Here is an 18,252-nt window from a genome sequence, read left to right on the forward strand (position 1 = left end):
GCGAATCAAAGGCAGGAGGCCTTGCATCGGAGGGAAGCAACATGATCACCAATAAACACCAGCTGGCATCAAATCCCAGCGGTGAGGACCTTACAGCCGTGTGATCTTGGGTAAGGCACTTAAATTCTCCAGGCTCAGTTTTAGGATCTACTGAAACAGAGCTAATGATAAGAAGTAAAGCTACCGTGAAGCTAGTACTGTTTTAAGCTTCAAGACAGGGTGCCCTGTACTGCAAGGCTATATGAATAGCAGAGGAGAAACAACTTATGAAATGCATGGAGAATTCTTCCAAATCTTAGACTTTATCAATTCTCCCAAATTTGGCAACAATCTTAAAAATTCACATGAAATTACCAATAATTAGTTGTGGAGCAAAAGGATATTCTAGGGGAGTAGATGTAGCTCAGTGGTTGAGCACCTGCTTCAGATATATGAGGTCCTGGGTTCAATCTCTGGTACCTCTTTAAAAAAATTTTTTTTTAATGAAATAAAAGGATAATCAAAGAGGATGTAGTCAAATATGTGGGGGAGAAAGTATAATAGTATAAAGGTATGTCAGTCAATTAATAAAAAACTATTTCAATGAACTTTTAAAATTTTTGTGGTTTTAGCTTATTTTCTTGTGATTTCTAGTCTCTAAAATATTCACCTTGGCACCTAATTTTATTTTGATACTTTTCTGTATTTTTTCTCAAAGAGAGTTCCTAAAATTGTAGAAGCTTCTGGCCCTGCAAAACCAGGATCTTCCCATTTTAGTAATACTAGCTACCTTTGTATCACAAGGCACAATGTCTCATAAAATGCTCTCCAAATACTGTCCACCTATATCAAGAGGTGTTTCAGAGCAGTTTCCAGGACAGAGGGAATACTGAGCAGACAGATAAAGAGAGCTTTTCCCCTCTGCCTTATGGAAAGACAGTGAGCAAGAACAAAGACTCAAACAAGATAGGTAGAATACAGTGAGGTGTGGAGTTGGCAATTAAGAAAACCAAGTGTGAAGTTGATAAGGCAGGGAATGAGAAAAGTTTCTGAGAGGGTAGTAGGAATGAGGTCCATGGAAAAGGCATGGAGAGGCCTATTTTAGGGGCCACATCTGTTTCTCAACCAGCAGCCTGCCTCAGACCAAGCAGATGTGGTTCTTGATGGAAGTTGACACATATTCTCTGAAGAGCTACATGCAGGCCAACCAGAGTCTATCATGCTGGGAGAAAACTATGAGCAGCTTATGATGTGGGATCCATGTCAAAAGAATGCCTCTTTCCCTTTGGGTCTGTGGCTTACTCCCCTAATTGAGGAAGACATCCTGGCTTGGAAGCCTCAGTCTTTGGCTCCTTGCTCTGTTCAGCCGTCAGGAAGTGAGAGAAAGTTGGGGCAATAAAACACAAAGGTCCCTGAACTCATATGTAGAGTTGTCTTTTTGAATTCTCTTTTGGCTTTTGTGGTACACCTCCTTTCTGGAGATAAAGCTGCATGACCCCTGGGAAGTTTGGAAGAATTCGTGATTTCATTGTGTCCAGTCCTCATGAGAAGTCTGGCCTGGTTCTGAAGGGTTATGTCCCTGGAGCACAGCCTTCCATGGCTGTGGAGGGGAACAGGACAGAAGAGGAGGGGAAGCAGAAGGCGAGTCAGATGTGCCAATAGGGACACATCCCAAGAAAACATGTGCTTTGCTTTCCAGAACATGTGGCTAAGCCTGAAGGGTGGGTGCTGCACTCTGGCACTCTCTGTAATAGCTCAGCCAATCAGATCCTGGAACTCATGGGCAACACTTACCTAGCTAATTTGGAAGAGGATATCTGAGATCTGCTGACCAGGTCTGGGCTGTAAAAGCAGAGTAGAATGACAACGTGGAAGGTAGGACTGACTCATCAGCAATGGTCCATACCCTTTGCTTTGCCACGCCATTGTGAACCCAATGAATTGTGCATGTCAGAACAGGAATGAATGTTGGAGCTACAAGTGGGAGAGGAGGGATGAAGCTGGGTCCTTCCTGGGTGGAACTCTGTAAGTGGTCAGATTAAGTCTCCCTTCTTCATGCCACCTATACTTCCCCAGGTGGCTCTATCTGACTGACCTGAACCCAAGGGTACAAGCCGTGACCACCACAGGATTCCACTCCTGGTCAGTTAGCATGATGGGGTGGGGCAGGACAAAAACCAGCAAAAGGCCCAGCCATACAACGGGAATAAAATTTAGCCTCTACCCCATTACCAAACCCCTTTACCTTACTCTACTTTTATCTTTTTCCATAGCATGTATCACCTTCTAACTAATATATAATTTACTTCTATTGTTCATTCTCTGTCTCCCTGACCCTTAAACACAAGGGGAAATTCAAGCCCAACACACAGTAGGTAGGCAGTTAGTACGTGCATTTGAATGAATAAACCTACATTTATTGGGAGAAAAGGTCAAGCAGCCTGAGGTGAAAGAAGGTAGCCAAGCAGCAGTGACAGCACACTCTAATTAAAAAACAGGTATGTGGAGAGGGCATGAGATTCTGAATGGAAAGTTAAGCAATGTTGATTATCTACAGGTTTTGGGATTGTGGGGATTTTTACTTTCTTTTTTACTGCTTTTGGATCATCTGAGTCTCTCTGGCTATGAATGGTTTACTTCTATGATCTTATTTTTAAAAACTGTATCTTTCGATTGAAAGAAGAAAAAGAGGTGAGTCCTGTACCAGGTATGGGAAGCCAAAAGGCTCTGTGTGAGGCTGCGTCATGGCTAAGTGGGTGTCTTGGTGATGGCGGCCACCCTTGACTGTGACTCTTCATTGCTTCCTGGAAATATCAGTGCCCACCCACAGCAAGGGGGCATCCCCCTTTTTGAGGGCCTGGAATTTCCAAGCAAAGGCCTCCTTGAAGTGAACATTTTCTCTCTTTGGCGACCCCACTCTCTCCTAATCAGCTGAAGCCAATTTGAAGATCTGAAGCTAATTTGAAGAAGATGATGCAATCTTTTTATACTGCTATCATTGGAATCTAAGCCCAAATGGTAATTTTTAGTATTAAGGTGTGACCTGATTAAATTTAATTACAGGCTTACTTGTGCACTAGTGGCCTGGGGTACGGTTGCCCACTACTCTTAGTAAGAGCTGTATCTATGTTCTGCCATCCCCACAAAAGAAGGGGCTGCTTTCTGGGGCAAAAGTTGGCCAGCAGGGCAATCCTGTCATGCGCCCAGGAGGTAACCCAAAGCTCTGGGGCAGCACAGCGCCCAGGGCCCCTGTGTAACTGGGATGCTGAAACAGCAGAACCACAGTGTGCATTTCTCCTCTGGACGTGACTCTCCTCGCAGCTTCCACTCAGGACCATGTGGACTCTCTATAGGCGGAGCACCAAGGAAGTGGGGGCGGGTCCGGAAGAAGGGGACCAGGGGACTGGTTTCTGGACAGCAGGTGAGAAAGCCAATGATGAAAGACAGTTGGTCCTGTTTTTCTAATTGTCCTGCAAAATCTCCTCGCCCTGGAGCTCTAGGCAGCTGCTACCAATCGAAAGCATAGGTTCGTATTGCCAGCTGTAACCTCCTCATCATCCTGGAGGATCGTTAACTCATCTACAAAATGGTAAACTCTCAACCCTGGTGCCCTCACATTTCCTGTCTTCCTGACGATACTTTCTAGTTCTCCATAGCATTTATTACTATCTAAAATGCTACATGTCAACAGTTTATTGCCTATCTCTTCCCAGAATGTAAGCACCATGATGCAAAGATTCGTGTGTTTTGTCCTCCACTATATTTCTAGTCTGAGTACAATACTAACATATATTAGGCATTCAATAAATACTGGAAGAAAGAAAGGAGAAAGAGAGAAAAAGAGACAGAGAGGGAGGGAGGAAGAGAAAGGGAAAGAGAGAGGAAGGAAGGAAAGAAGGAAAGGAGGAACAGACGGCGCCAAACACAAGGAGATGCATCTTTTATAAAGAATGTGTCCATTTATTTTATTATTTTAAATCTGAACCTGCATAAAATGATGGTTAGCTACATTTAGCTCAAAGCCACCCTGTGACATGACCTGGGGACAAGACCAGGCTTGGACCTTGGCTACTCGCAACAGGGTCCAGTGGCCAAAGCAAGGAGCCCTGTAACTTTGTACCTGCTGAGGCTGTGACCGCCCTGGCTGCAAGTCTCTGAGTGGTCTTCTCAGGATCATGTGGGAAGGGGGCTGTGATGACCTAGGATGGGGGCAAGCACAGGGCCCCCCGTGCTCCCACTGCAGCCCTGCGGTCACTGGAAATGATGGTGAGCATGAGGGCACCCCTGGGAATGTAGAGAGGGCTCCTGGTGCCTGGGAACCCTGGGATGGAGACGCCCCAATTCTTCCACTGATTGAGTCCGAATGGGGTTCTATCCCCCAAAAAGATACAGCTCAAAAGAGGATCTACAGGTTTCTGAGATGCAGCATAACTTCTTTCTCCTGATTACTTACTCTCTTGTTCATACTCCCTTTTCAAGATGCCCTTGGGCCAGATCTAGGCAGCCAGACCCCACACCCAGCTGGGGGTACAGACATGGTGCAGGTGTGCGGACGTGTGCGCGTCTCGCTCCCGCGGCGCCCACCTTGCCCGCCGGGCTGCTCACACGTTGGTGTGCTGAGACCCCGAGGACGCCAGGCTGCCCGGCTGGCTGCGGCCCGAGGGCGCCGAGCTGGCCGCCCGGCTCCGCCCGCTCGGGGGCGCCCCACCTCGGCTCCTAGGGCCCCGGTCCTCCATCAGCTTCACCTTCTCGTGCTCCTCTTTCAGGAAGAAATCCACCAGCAAGCTCTTCTCTTTCTTGATCTGGTCGCTGATGTCCGTGGGGATGTCTGGGATCATCCAGTCCACCAGAACGCTCAGGAACATCACGAGGTTCTGGGGGAAGCCAGGGAGAGAGGGGCAGAGTGGAGAGACCGGGGCAGCGGGCTGGGCTGTGGGGGCAGCGGGCTGGGCTGTGGGCACAGCGGGGGCACGCGGCCACCGGGTTCTCCTCGCCCCACTGCAGGAACTTCTCAGCGGTGCGGGTGAGAGGCTCAGACCCTGGGGCAGACTGACCCGCTCCTCACTCGGCTAGTGTCCTAACCAAGGACAGGACTGAACAGCAATGTCCTTGCTGACAATGGGGGATACTGATAGTACCTGCCTCACAGAGGTGTTGCAAGGACAACACAAGTTCAGGCACAGAAGACATGTACAACAGTCCCGGACACCTAGCATGACTCAGGAAGGGTTGGCTATCGCTTCCTTCCTGCAAAGGGATGTCCAGGGTCCCCTCCTCCCGCCCATCCTCAGGGTCTTCTCCCATGTCCTGTTCTTGCTTCTTGACCTCCAAGCCTCCAGCCTCCCCTCACTCCAGAGCTTCCTGGGAAGAGGCCATGAAGCCAATGGCCTCGCCAGCCTTTCCCTGGGCCACTTGCTCCTCTTCTCCCTCTGCTGACTCTCTCTTCCTTGCTCATTAAAGATGGACCTTTGGCCAACTTGCCCACCACTCAAGTATATCTTATGTCTCTCTCTCTTCTGTTACGATCCCTCTAGTTCAATGGGCTTATCTGGGACCCCTGTACCCAGCTCCCCTTTATCAGTTCTAAGCTTTAGCGCACCTGTACAAATTGTCTTCCTTCTGTCTGCTGAATCACACCCCTTCCCTTGGATACACTATTCAGGTAAGACAACCTTTTCCTGGAAGTATTCTCTGATTAAGTGAATGAATACACTCCAACTGTGCCTGGCATGGCCCAATAAATGTGAGTAATCTTTATACTCTGATCCCCATCCATTCCCCAAGCCTCCTGTCACCCACGCTGTCCCCAGGACAGTCCTCCAGTTGTGGCATTCCTCTCCAGCTGCCAATTAAGTGATCATAAGATTTCTCCTCTCTGAGACCCAGAGGACAATGCCTAAGACTAAGCCCAGAACTTGATAATCAGAGACCGCTGTTCTCCATGCTCTAAACCTATCCCGACTTCCAGCCTTTACCTTGAACCCTACATACTCCCAGGGGCTTAGGTGGAGACTACAGCTTCCAGAGGCTCCTGGGAGGCTTAGGCGCTATAGAGCTGCTCCGTCCATCCCATGCTCTCCCTTTAAACCACCTCCTTCCAGTGCAGGTGAAATGGCACAAATGACAAGTGATGGATGGTAAAGTGAGGAGACTCCTGCGGGTGGGGCAGCAGGAGGATGTCTAAGCAACTTTTCAAATATATCGCCCCATCTTTCTGAGGGAAGAAAGGCTGTCTTCTTTAGGTGAAAGAGTAGCCAAAGGGCATCTCCATTTGGCGGGCCAGGGGCTGGGGGACAGGATACTTTAGAGCCCTCCAGAGAGGTATCTTCAGGGAATACAAAAGCTGGAGGGAGCCGAGGAGTAAAGGATCTGGGCTTGTGCTCCAGCCCTGCTTGAAGGTTCGCAATTCCTGGGGTGGGAATTGGGGGCTGGAGAATCTCAGCGATGCAACCGGAGCTGTGGCTATTGTCCGCGATAGCATCACGGATCGAGTGTGCTGTGCATTCAGGGCTGGCCAGGGGCTGGGGGACCCTTCCCGCCAGATGTCTCCATGGCTGAAACAACACTAACAAAGGAAGGAGCCCAGAGAAGAAAGGCTCAGAACTCGAGCCCATTCTTGGGCGGCAGCGACGAGGGCGGGCTCTTTGTGTGCATGAGGCCCAACACTCTGGTTTCATGGCCCTTCTCCCTTGGCTTTCTTCATCTTAGGTGTAAGTGGGAATCCTCTCCACCCTGCAACCCGCTCCATCCACCTCTGCCTGGTAACCTCACTCCACGTTCTACTCTCTTTCTGCAAGGCCCATGCATTAAAGCAAGCCCTCTGCAAAGTCCTTCCTGCCTCACCCAGTGGAGGCATTTGGCTGCACACATGAAGGCTGTCAGGTCACAGAGTCCTAAGAAAGCGGGGGCTGGGGAGGGGGTAGCGAGACATGACTGTCTCCACCCCTGCGGCCTCAATTCTGATGGGCTCTGCTTTACCTGAGGAACTCACCTGAAAGATTATGACAAAGGCCAGACGGGCAGACAGGACAGACCAGTACTGTTTGGAAAACTCATACGGGTTCGGGGCCCACGGCGGCTCGCGGTAATCCTTAAACCTGCACAAAGAGAAAGGTGGTGTGAGTACCGGAAGGAGAGGGAGGGCAGGGCAGACTGGCCCTGCGTGAAACCTCGGGTGGAAGCAGCAGGCAAGCCCTTGGCTCTCAGACTTGGGAAGTGGGTGGGGTCGGGGGTAGGGGCTCCAGGGCCCCCCCCAACAAATATCCATGGCATAAAAGGATCAAAGTCCACAAAGCCGATATCAGCCTAGAAAGAGCCTGATGTTCCTCCAGCATCCCAGAAAGTTTCATCTCATGTCAGGATGCTCCTCCCAGAAGCTCCCAGGAATGACGGGCCTAGCCCGGGCTGCAGGGAGTCCTCTCAGCTCTCCGCGAGCCTGTGGGCCCAGGGAGGTAGGAAAGAAGCCCCAGAAGCCTGGACCGGTGCTCTGTGGCCATTCAGCTCTGCTCAATGGCGGTGCTGGCTGGCTGCTTTGGGACTACGCCACGGAGGCGCTGGCCTTGCTGGATGGTGCATATTCGAGAGCCAACAGGAAGGCTGGTGGCAGCCACGCTGAGGGCTGGATGAGTTTGGGATGGGGGAGGCGGTAACATCACGGCTGGTCCGTATCCTGTTTTACCAGCCATCTCCATGGTCCGTTCACATAGCAACAGTGTGTGGCATGAACCCATGCCTCCTTCTCGGACCCACCAGGAGGGCTGGGGCTTTCCCTCAGCTATGACTTTCACCCCTATTCTGGGAGGGTACAGGGTTAAACTGGCTCATTTTCTCAGACTCACATTTTTCTAAGCCCTTTATCTGGAAAAATGACAGAGCTGGCATCAGAAGGCCCTTCATGGAACCATTTTCTTCCCGGAATTCAACAATGTGTGATGCTCAATAAAAGCAAATCAAGCGCTGGGCTGGAGGGAAAGGGGCGCGTGGCTGCTGACGGAGGCGGGCTGGGACCGCGCCCAAGCGGGGCAGGAAGGAGCACCGGCACCTAGTGAACAGGGACCGGGGCCAATTCCTCGCGAGAGGCCCTGCTGGACGCTTCCTCCTGCAATTTGTACAGCCACGTGGGACCCAGGAGGCTCAGAGAGGTTATATGACTCAGCCTGGTCTCACGGCCAGTAAGAGGTAGAGCTGAGATAAGAATCCGACTCTGGCCGCATTCAGGCTTTCCCCCACTGTCAGAAAGCACCTCGCCCAGGGCTGCTGTTTGGAAAGGAGGGACAGAAAAAAGGGGTGTTGATCTGTCCTTGCCCTGATCCAGATGACCCAGCTGCTCTAACAGATCAGTGTCAGAGCAGGATGATTTCCAATTGCCCAAGGAGGGATGAGGACAGAAGGGAAGGAAAAGACACACATACGCAGTGATAGAAACAGACACAGCAGTAGAGTCAGAAGTGGGAAGACACACTGCGAGATGGACACTAAGCATTCTCTAAGGTCTGGCAAGAGGCCAGAAGCCATCCCCTCCTTGCCCCAGCCCCCCCTCTTCCAACAGCTGATCACAGCTGCTGCAAGCCTGGTTTGACATCCGGATGTAAAAGAAAGCTAAGGCCCTGCAGAACTCCACAGGCTTCATCTCAGCTCTCAGAGGCTGAGGACAGACACACAGCCAGCCCCAGGTTATCCTTGCTGATGGGAGATAGTGAGAGGGTGGCTACATAGAAAAGGGCATCTAGGGGCAGGAAAACACTCAGGTGCACCCATCGTCCAGCTGCACACCTCTTTCCCACTGCTCATGCACATACACATGCCAACACACACTCTATACCAGGGGAGACACCACCCCTTCCCAAGGTCTAGCTCAAATCCCTCCTGCTGCAGTGAAAGCCCATTTCTCTTGTTTTCTGTCTCCATCTACACATGAACAGCTGCTTTCTGACCTCATTTTGAGAGCTCTTGCTCACTCTTCTTTTTTCCCATCTCAAAAGAATCCATAAATAATCTAATTCTGGTCCCAACTCTGCTACTCGCTCACCACAGCTTTGGGAAATGGTGCTTTGCTCTCCCTCAGAGTCAAAAACACATTTTGAACCTAACAGGCCCATCCATCAAATGGAAGATCTGGGGAAAGATGAATCCCCAGATACATCCAAAAGTTCTGCTTGGAAACACCCTCTGGCAATGATCTAAGGGTGGCATGATATGAACTAAAGGATAGCCCATGCCACAGAAAAGAACAATGACTAATTTGATGCACTGTGCATCTGTTCCTGGTTCTCTTCCCAAAGCTAACTTTTAGAACTGTGACCTACAGTAAGAAGTACATTTTACATTGGTGCCCACATACATATTTATTACTCAAATGAGAAATTACATTGTGTTTTGAGCAATTTCAGTGCATGCTGTGTGTGCAATGCCCTGTTTTCCTATTCTACTCCACTTACTTTATTCTATTCTATTTACTTTTTAAAAAAATTTCTCTCCCCTCCCCCCCCCCCCCCGACCCTTGTCTGTTCTCTGTGTCCATTTGCCGCGTATTCTTTTGTCCGCTTCTGTTGTTGTCAGCGGCACGGGAATCTGTGTCTCTTTTTGTTGCATCATCTTGTGTCAGCTCTCCGTGTGTGCAGCGCCATTCTTGGGCAGGCTACACTTTCTTTTGTGCTGGGCGGCTCTCCTTACGGGGCGCACTCCTTGCGTGTGGGGCTCCCCTATGTGGGGGACACCCCTGCATGGCACAGCACTCCTTGCAGGCATCAGCAGTACACGTGGGTCAGCTCCACACAGGTCAAGGAGGTCCAGGGTATGAACCGTGGACCTCCCATGTGGTAGGCAGACACCCTATCCATTGGGCCAAGTCTGCTTCCCCTCTATTTACTTTTTCTTTGTCTTTATTTCTTTAATGTTACATTCAAAAAATGAGGTCCCCATATGCCCCCCACCCTCCTCACCCCACTCCTCCACCCATAACAACAACCTCCTCCTCCATCATGAGACATTCATTGCATTTGGTGAATACATCTCTGAGCACCACTGCACCTCATGGTCAATGGTCCACACCATAGCCCACAGTCCACCCAGTGGGCCATGGGAGGACATACAATGTCCGGTAACTGTCCCTGTAGCACCACCCAGGACAACTCCAAGTCCCAAAAATGCCCCCACATCTCATCTCTTCCTCCCACTCCCTACCCCAGCAGCCATCATGGCCACTTTCTCCATACCAATGCCACATTTTCTTCGATTACTAATCACAATAGTTCATGAATAGAATATCAGCAAGTCCACTCTAATCCATACTCTATTCCTCCATCCTGTGGACCTTAGAATGGTTATGTCCACTCTACATCTATATCAAGAGGGGGCTTAGATTCCACATGGATGCTGGATGCAATCCTGCTTTCAGTTGTAGGCACTCTTGGCTCCCTGGTGTGATGGTTGACCTTCTTCACCTCCACGTTAACTGAGTGGGATAAGTCGAATAAACCAGAGTGTAGGAGTTGCAAGTCTGTTGAGGCTCAGGGCCTGACTATCACATGATCAATCCAGAGATTCAGGTCTCCTCGGTATACATTAAGCCCCAGCACCAACTACAGTTCCGGTAAAAGTAACAGGAGAGACTGGTGGTCAAAGATCACATCTGAATCCAGCTCCATCAAACAGAAACACAAACTCCAACTGACGTGGCACTGAACTCTATCTGCCATGACCATAGAACCTGTGGGTCTCTGTAGCCCTCAGAAGAACCAATACCTGGGGTTGTATCTGCTTTATCTGTCTCTGGGACTCTGCTCAGGTGTGCATAAGGGCAACCCCTCTGATAACCTCCCAGCTCTTTTTGGAAACTCATAGCCATATAAACTCATTTGTCCTTTCCATTTCCCCCTTTTATTCAGGTCAAAAAGCATTTTTAAGTCCTGGTATTATATGTAGACTGAGATATTCTACTGGTCCAAGTTGACCCTTTATTCAAGGTCATTTTCTAGTTACATTATCAGCTGGTACTTGGTAGTAATCCCTTACTGCCAGGAAGGCTCATCCCCGGGAGTCATGTCCCATGCTGGGGGGAAGGCAACAGATTTACATGCTGAGTTTGGCTTCGAGACTGGCCACATTTGAGCAACACGGAGGCTCTCAGGAGGTAACTCTTAGACACCTTGCAGCTCTAGGCCTTGTTCTTATTTCAGGTGCACAGGCTTACAAGCATAGTCATTAGTATCAAGGGCTCATTGTCAGACCTTCCTTCTTTTTTGGTCTTTGCCGTTGCACGTGGGGGATTGTTGCTGTTCCTTTAGGGACTGTGATAGACCTCCCCTGGCTAGGAACTCAGCAGTCCCTCAGTTGTTGTTTTTAATTGTAACCACTATGAAAATATCCAAACATTTTTATGTACCCTGGATATATGCCCTAGAGAACTCCCTGCCAACCATGTGTCCCCTTTCAATAACATCCCACACCAGTATTCCTCCCCTGCCATTATTGAACTTCTCTGTGATCCAAAACTTCCTCAAAAGTGAAGCCCAATATATTGCCAGGTTCCATTAATAGTAAAATGGAATATAGTGATGAGTTTAAAGGTTAGATATAGAATACATATTAAGAAAAATTAAGGTAAAAATAAATTGGGGTATCAAAAAACTTAAAAATGCAAAAGCTTTGTTTTTGATGTTTTGCCTTCCATCACTACAGTAAGTGTTGTCCTGTATGCAAATTGGCAAGGCAACTACTTCCGTCTTTTCCTCAGTGTCTATGTCCTTTCTTTTTCTTTTATTTTTTCTAATTATTAAGTTTATCTTCACAAAAGTTTTGGATCACAGTGATTCATATATACAATATACAGTACTCCCACATATCCAACATAAAACCCTTTTCCCTTCCACAGCAATAATCTTTTTACATATTCATACTATATTTACTGAAACTGATATACAGATATTGAGACAATAGCTTTCAAACAAGGTAACATTTGGGTTTACATTGTGGCTTATATTTTAGACTATACAATTTTCTTAATTTTTAATTATCTTATTTTTACATTATGATTTACATTTTAGCCTATCAGCCCCTATATATTTTTGGTGTAATTTAACATGTCTTATATCCATCCTTGCATAATCTTGTGGAACACTTATATTGCCCACACAGTTACATTGGTTCCATCTATTTAATACCTCTTTCCCCCTCCCCTTAGGGCCCACAGTGACTGTCAATCTTCATTGCTTGAGGGGCCATGTTCAGAGATACTTGCAACAGTGTTGAGGGCTTGACATGCTCAACTGCCCTAATGCATTGGGAGCCACCATGTCTCTCAAGAGATACAATTCCCTCTATTTGAGAACATCAGTCCTCCCCAGGATGTGGGTATACCTTCACTCTCATTATATGGGTCTCTATCCAATGATATAACCCACTATGGCAAAATGAGCACTCACATACTCCCTAGGAGCCTGTCCTGCATTGGATTATCCCCTTTAAGCATCTTAAACAGGTAATCTTCATTATTATATTTTTGAAAAAGTTTTCTCAGCATTCTACTCTCAGCCAAATACCTGAAAATCTCCTATGTTTGTATGTTACCCCACCCTCCCCCCAATTTCTTGGGCAATATTACCCATCCTCCCATCCTTAGCCCCCTTCAAGCCCACAAAGCCCCACCCAAAGGTAACCCTATGCCCCCACTTTATCCCTTCCTTGTACAAATACTTACCTCCAGTTTATCATAGATTTCACCCATGTAGGTGTCAGCTTATATCCTTCCTCTCACTCCCAATTTCCTTTAAGCCTATCATCCAGTCTCTAGCTCTCTGAGGCAGCTTGGTTTACTTATTTCATATCATTGAGGTCATGTAGTATTTGTCCTTCAATGCCTGGGTGGCTTCTCTCAACATAAGGTTCTCAAGATTCATTCATGTTATCACGTGTGTTTGTAGTGTATTTATTCTTAAAGCTGAGTAGTATTCCATTGTATGTATATACCACATTTTATTTATCCATTCATCTGTTGATGGGCATTTGGGTTGATTCCAACTATTGGCAATAGTGAACAATGCTGCTATGAACATTCCTGTGCATATATCGGTTTGTGTCCTTGTTTTCAGTTCTACTGGATATATACCCAGCCGTGGAATTGCTGGGTCATATGGCAAATCCATGGCTAGTTTTTTGAGAAACCGCCAAACTGTCCTCCAGAATGGCTGGATCCTTCTGCATTCCCACCAGCAGTGGATGAGTGTTCACATTCCTCCACATCCTCTCCAGCATTTGTAGTCTTCCGTTTTTTTCATAGCTGCCAATCTTATGGGAGTAAGATGGTATCTCATTGTAGTTTTGATTTGCATTTCCCTGATAGCTAGAGATTTGGAGCATTTTTTATGTGCTTTTTAGCCATTTGTATTTCTTCTTTAGAGAAGTGTCTGTTTAAATCTTTTTCCCATTTTTTAAATGGGTTGTTTGTCTTTTTATTTTCGAGATATAAGAGTTCTTTATATATGCAGGTTATAAGTCTCCTATCAGATATATGGTTACCAAATATTTTCTCCCATTGTGTAGGCTCTCTTTTCACTTTCTTGACAAACTCCTTTGAGGTGCAGAAGGCTTTAATTTTGAGGAAGTCCCATTTATCTATTTGTTCTTTTACTGCTCGTGCTTTTGGTGTGAAGTTCATGAAGCCATTTCCTATTACAAGGTCCTGTAGATGTTTCCCTACACTGCTTTCCAAAGTCTTTATGGTCTTGGCTCTTATATTTAGGTCTTTGATTTATCTTGAGTTGATTTTTGTATAAGGTGTGAGATGGTAATTCTCTTTCATTCTTTTACATATGGATATACAGTTCTCCAGGCACCATTTGTTGAATAGGTCATTCTCTCCCAGTTGAGAGGGTTTGGTGGCTTTATCAAATATTACGACTATATATATGAGGATCTATATCAGAACTCTCAATTTGGTTCCATTGGTCTGTGTGTCTCTCCTTGTGCCAATACCATGCTGTTTTCACTACTGTAGCTTTGTAGTATGTTTTGAAGTCAGGTAGTGTGATTCCTCCAATTTTGTTTTTCTTTTTCAATATGTCTTTGGCTATTTGGGGCCTCTTTCCTTTACAAATAAATTTCATAGCTAATTTTTCTAGTTCCTTAAAGAATGCTTTGTTGATTTTTATTGGGATTGCATTGAATGTGTAGATCAGTTTTGGTAGGATAGACATCTTAATAATATTTAGTCTTCCTATTCATGAACAGGGAATATTCTTCCATTTATTTAGTTCTTCTGTGATTTCCTTGAACAGTCTTGTGTAATTCTCTGTGTATAAGTTTTTTACAACTTTAGTTAAATTTATTCCTAGGTATTTGATTTTTTAATTGACTATTGTAAATGATATTTGTTTCTTGATTTCCTTGAACAGTCTTGTGTAATTCTCTGTGTATAAGTTTTTTACAACTTTAGTTAAATTTATTCCTAGGTATTTGATTTTTTAATTGACTATTGTAAATGATATTTGTTTCTTGATTTCCTTGAACAGTCTTGTGTAATTCTCTGTGTATAAGTTTTTTACAACTTTAGTTAAATTTATTCCTAGGTATTTGATTTTTTAATTGACTATTGTAAATGATATTTGTTTCTTGATTTCCTCCTGAGCTTGCTAATTATTGGTGTACCAAAATGCTACTGATTTTTGCACATTGATCTTATAACCTGCAACTTTACTAAACTCATTTATTAGTTCTAAAAGCTTTGTTGTAGACCTCTCAGGGTTTTCCATGGATAGGATCGTGTTATTTGCAAATAATGAAATTTTGACTTCTTCCTTTCCAATCTGAATGCCTTTTATATCTGGTTCTTGCCTCAATGCTCGAGCAAGTACTTCTAAGACAATGTTAAATAGAAGAGGTGAGAGTGGGCATCCTTGTCTTGTTCCTGATCTTAGAGGGAAGGATTTTAGGATTTCACCATTGTAAATGATGTTGGCTGTGGTTTTTCATATATACTCTTTATTATGTTTAGAAAATTTCCTTGTATTCCGATCTTTTCCAGTGTTTTTATCAAGAAAGGGTGCTGTATTTTGTCAAATGCTTTTTCTGCATCTTTAGATAGAATCATGTGATTTTTTTCCTTCAATCTGTTTATATGGTGTATTACATTGATTGATTTTCTTATGTTGAACCATCCTTGCATACCTGGAATGAATCCCACTTGGTCATGATATATAATTCATTTAATGTGTTGTTGGATATGGTTAGCAAGTATTTTGTTGAGGATTTTTGTGTCTAAGTTCATTAGAGAAATGGGTCTGTAATTTTCCTTTCTTGTGGTGTCTTTGTTTGGCTTTTGGCACTAGGGTAATGTTGGCATCATAGAATGAGTTAGGTAATGTTCCATCCGTTTTGATTTTTTTGGAATAGTTTCAGCAAGATTGGTGTTAGTTCTTTCCAGAATGTTTTGTAGAATTCACCTGTGAAGCTATCTGGCCCTGGGCCCTTCTTAGTTGGGAGGTTTTTAATGACTGATTCTATCTCTTTACTTGTGATTGGTTTGTTGAGATCATCAATTTCTTCATTCATCAATATAGGCTGCTTATGTGTTTCTAGGAATTTGTCCATTTCCTCTGAATTGTCATTTTTGTTGGAATATAGTTTTTCAAAGTATCCACTTATGGTAGTCTTTATTTCTGTGGGGTTAGTGGTGATATCTCCTTTCTCATTTCTTATTTTGTGTATTTGCATCTTCTCTCTTCTTTTCTTTGTTCGTCTAGCTAAGTGTTTGTTAATTTTATTGATCTTCTCAAAGAACCAGTTCTTGGTTTTGTTTATCTTTTCAAGTGCTTTCTTATTTTCTATTTCATTTAGTTCTGCTCTTATCTTTGTTATTTCTTTCTTTCTTCTTTCTGTGGAGTTACTTTGTTGTTTTTTTACTAATTCCTCCAAATGTACAGTTAGTTCTTTAATTTTGGCTCTTCTTTTTTGATGTATGAATTTATGGCTATAAATTTCCCTCTCAGTACTGCTTTTGCTGCATCCCATAAGTTTTGGTATGTTGTGTTAGCATTTTCATTAGTTTCAAGGTAGTTATTAATTTCTTTTGAGATTTCCTCTTTGATCCACTGTTTTTCTAAGAGTGTGCTGTTTAATTTCCATATCTTGGAGTGAAATCTGGGCCTCTGGCCCTTGCAGATTTCCTGCTTCACTCCAATGGGGTCAAAGATATTATTTTGTATGATTTTGATCTTTCTAAATTCATTGAGCCTTTCTTTGTGGTCTAGCATATGGTCTATCTTGGAGAATGATCCATGTGCACTTGAGAAAAATGTATATCCTGCTGTATTCGGGTGTAATGATCTGTATATGTCTATTAGATCCAGCTCCTCTAATATACTGTTCAAAGTTTTTGTTTCTTTATTCTCTTTTGAGATGTTCTGTCCAAAGTTGACAGTGGTATATTAAAGTCTCCCGCTATAATTGTAGAGGCTTCTGTTCTTTCACTTAGTTTTTCTAGTGTTTGCCTCATGTATTTGGAGGTGCCCTTGTTAGGAGCATAAATATTTATTATTGTTCATTCTTCTTGAAAGATTATTCCTTTCACTAATATGTAGTATCCATCTTTGTCTCTCACAATTGTTTTGCATTTAAAGTCTATTTTGTCTGATATTAATATAGCTACTCCTGCCTTTTTTGGTTATTGTTTGCTTGTAAGATTGTTTTCTAGCCATTCACTTTCAACCTCCTTGAATCCCTGGGTCTAAGATGTGTTTCTTGTAGACAGCATATAGATGGGTCATATTTCCTTATCCAATCTTCCAGTCTGAATCTTTTGACAGGTGAGCTTAATCCATTGACATTCAGTGTTATTACTTTTAAGGAATTATTTATGTTAGCCATATTTTGTTTGGACTTGTGTTTGTCATATTTTGTTTGTTTTTCCTTCTCTTTTTGTCTTTTTTGTTGCTCTTACACTCTCCTCCAACTCTGCCTCTCCTGTTTTTTTCTTTCTTCCTGCAGAACTCCCTTTAGTATTTCTTGAAGGGCAGGGTTCTTGTTGGCATACTCTTTTAATTTCTGTTTATCTGTGAATATTTTGAACTCTCCACCATTTTTGAATGCAGCTTAGCTGGGTAGAATATTCTTGGTTGGGAATTTTTTTCTTTTAGTACCTTGACTATATCATACCATGGCCTTCTTGCCTCCATGGTTTCAGATGAGGAATCAGCACTTAATCTTATGGAGCCTCCCTTGTATGTGATGGTTCTCTTTTCTCTTGAAGCTTTTAGAATTTTCTCTTTGTCTTGAGCATTGGATAATTTGACAAGTGTATGTCTTGGGGTGGGTTTGGTGGGATTTATGGTGTTTGGGGTGCATTGTGCTTCCTGGACACGTACATCCATCTCTCTCAGTAGATTTGGGAAGTTTTCAGCCATTATTTCCTCCAACACCCCTTCTGTCCCCTTTCCCTTCTCTTCTCCTTCTGGGATGCCTATAATACATGTTTGTGCATTTTGCATTGTCATTCAGGTCCCTAAGTACCAGTCGGATTTTTTCTATCTTTTTACTGATCAGTTCAACTATCTGTTTGACTTCAGATGTACTGTCTTCCACGTCGCTAATTCTCTCCTCTGCCTCTTCTAATCTGCTGCTATTTGCTGAGAGAGTATTTTTGATTTCTAGAACTGTGGTGTTCATCACTATCATAACTGTTATCTTTTTGCGTATGTCTGCAATTTCCTCTCCAAGTGTTTTCTTCATATTGTTAATCTCTTCCTTTACTTCATTAAGTTGGTCTCTAATATATGTTTTGAGATCTTTAATTACTTGTCCAATGTTCTGCTCCCCTTCCTAGTTTTTAGTTTGTTCACTGGATTCGGCCATGTTTTCCTGATTATTGGTTTGGTTTGTAGTTTTTTGTTGCTGTCTGGTCATTATTTTTTCTTGATGGGTTTAATCAGTTCCTTAGCTTCTTTGTCTAGTCTTGGGGATTAATTAGTGGTTGTCCGTGCATAAGTGTTATGTCTTCTCTTTGTCACTTTGTTCTTCTTACTCTATTTTCTTGTTGCTGGCTAAGTTCATCAGATGCCATCTTGCCCCTCCCCCTCTATTTACTTTAAAATGCTAACCATGGCCCCCTAAAATAATTTCAGAGCCCCTAATGAGACCTGACTTATAGGTCGAAAAACACAGATTCCAGTAAGGCTCAGCCACTGGTAAATGAACGGTTTACATTCCAATGAAAGTTCAGATTCTTTTTTTGATTCACTCTAAGAAGTCAGGCCTATTGTATATTTTCACTGAGTAACTAGG

At 44.4% G+C, this 18,252-nt stretch overlaps 1 protein-coding gene across 1 annotated transcript in view; it reads right to left on the reverse strand.

Moving 5' to 3' along the window:
- Positions 1-3,918: 3,918 nt before the first annotated feature.
- ANO2 (anoctamin 2) overlaps positions 3,919-18,252 on the reverse strand; it is a 319,432-nt gene continuing 305,098 nt past the window's right edge. Inside the window, exons 22-23 of the mRNA XM_071210134.1 lie at positions 6,971-7,076; positions 3,919-4,853 (exon numbers count right to left, since the gene is read on the reverse strand). Coding sequence (XP_071066235.1) covers positions 4,581-4,853; positions 6,971-7,076 — 379 coding nt within the window. The 3' untranslated portion in view covers positions 3,919-4,580. The remainder of the gene's footprint in view (positions 4,854-6,970; positions 7,077-18,252) is intronic.

Source organism: Dasypus novemcinctus, chromosome 20 (genome assembly GCF_030445035.2).
Source record: "Dasypus novemcinctus isolate mDasNov1 chromosome 20, mDasNov1.1.hap2, whole genome shotgun sequence".
NCBI lineage: Eukaryota > Metazoa > Chordata > Mammalia > Cingulata > Dasypodidae > Dasypus > Dasypus novemcinctus.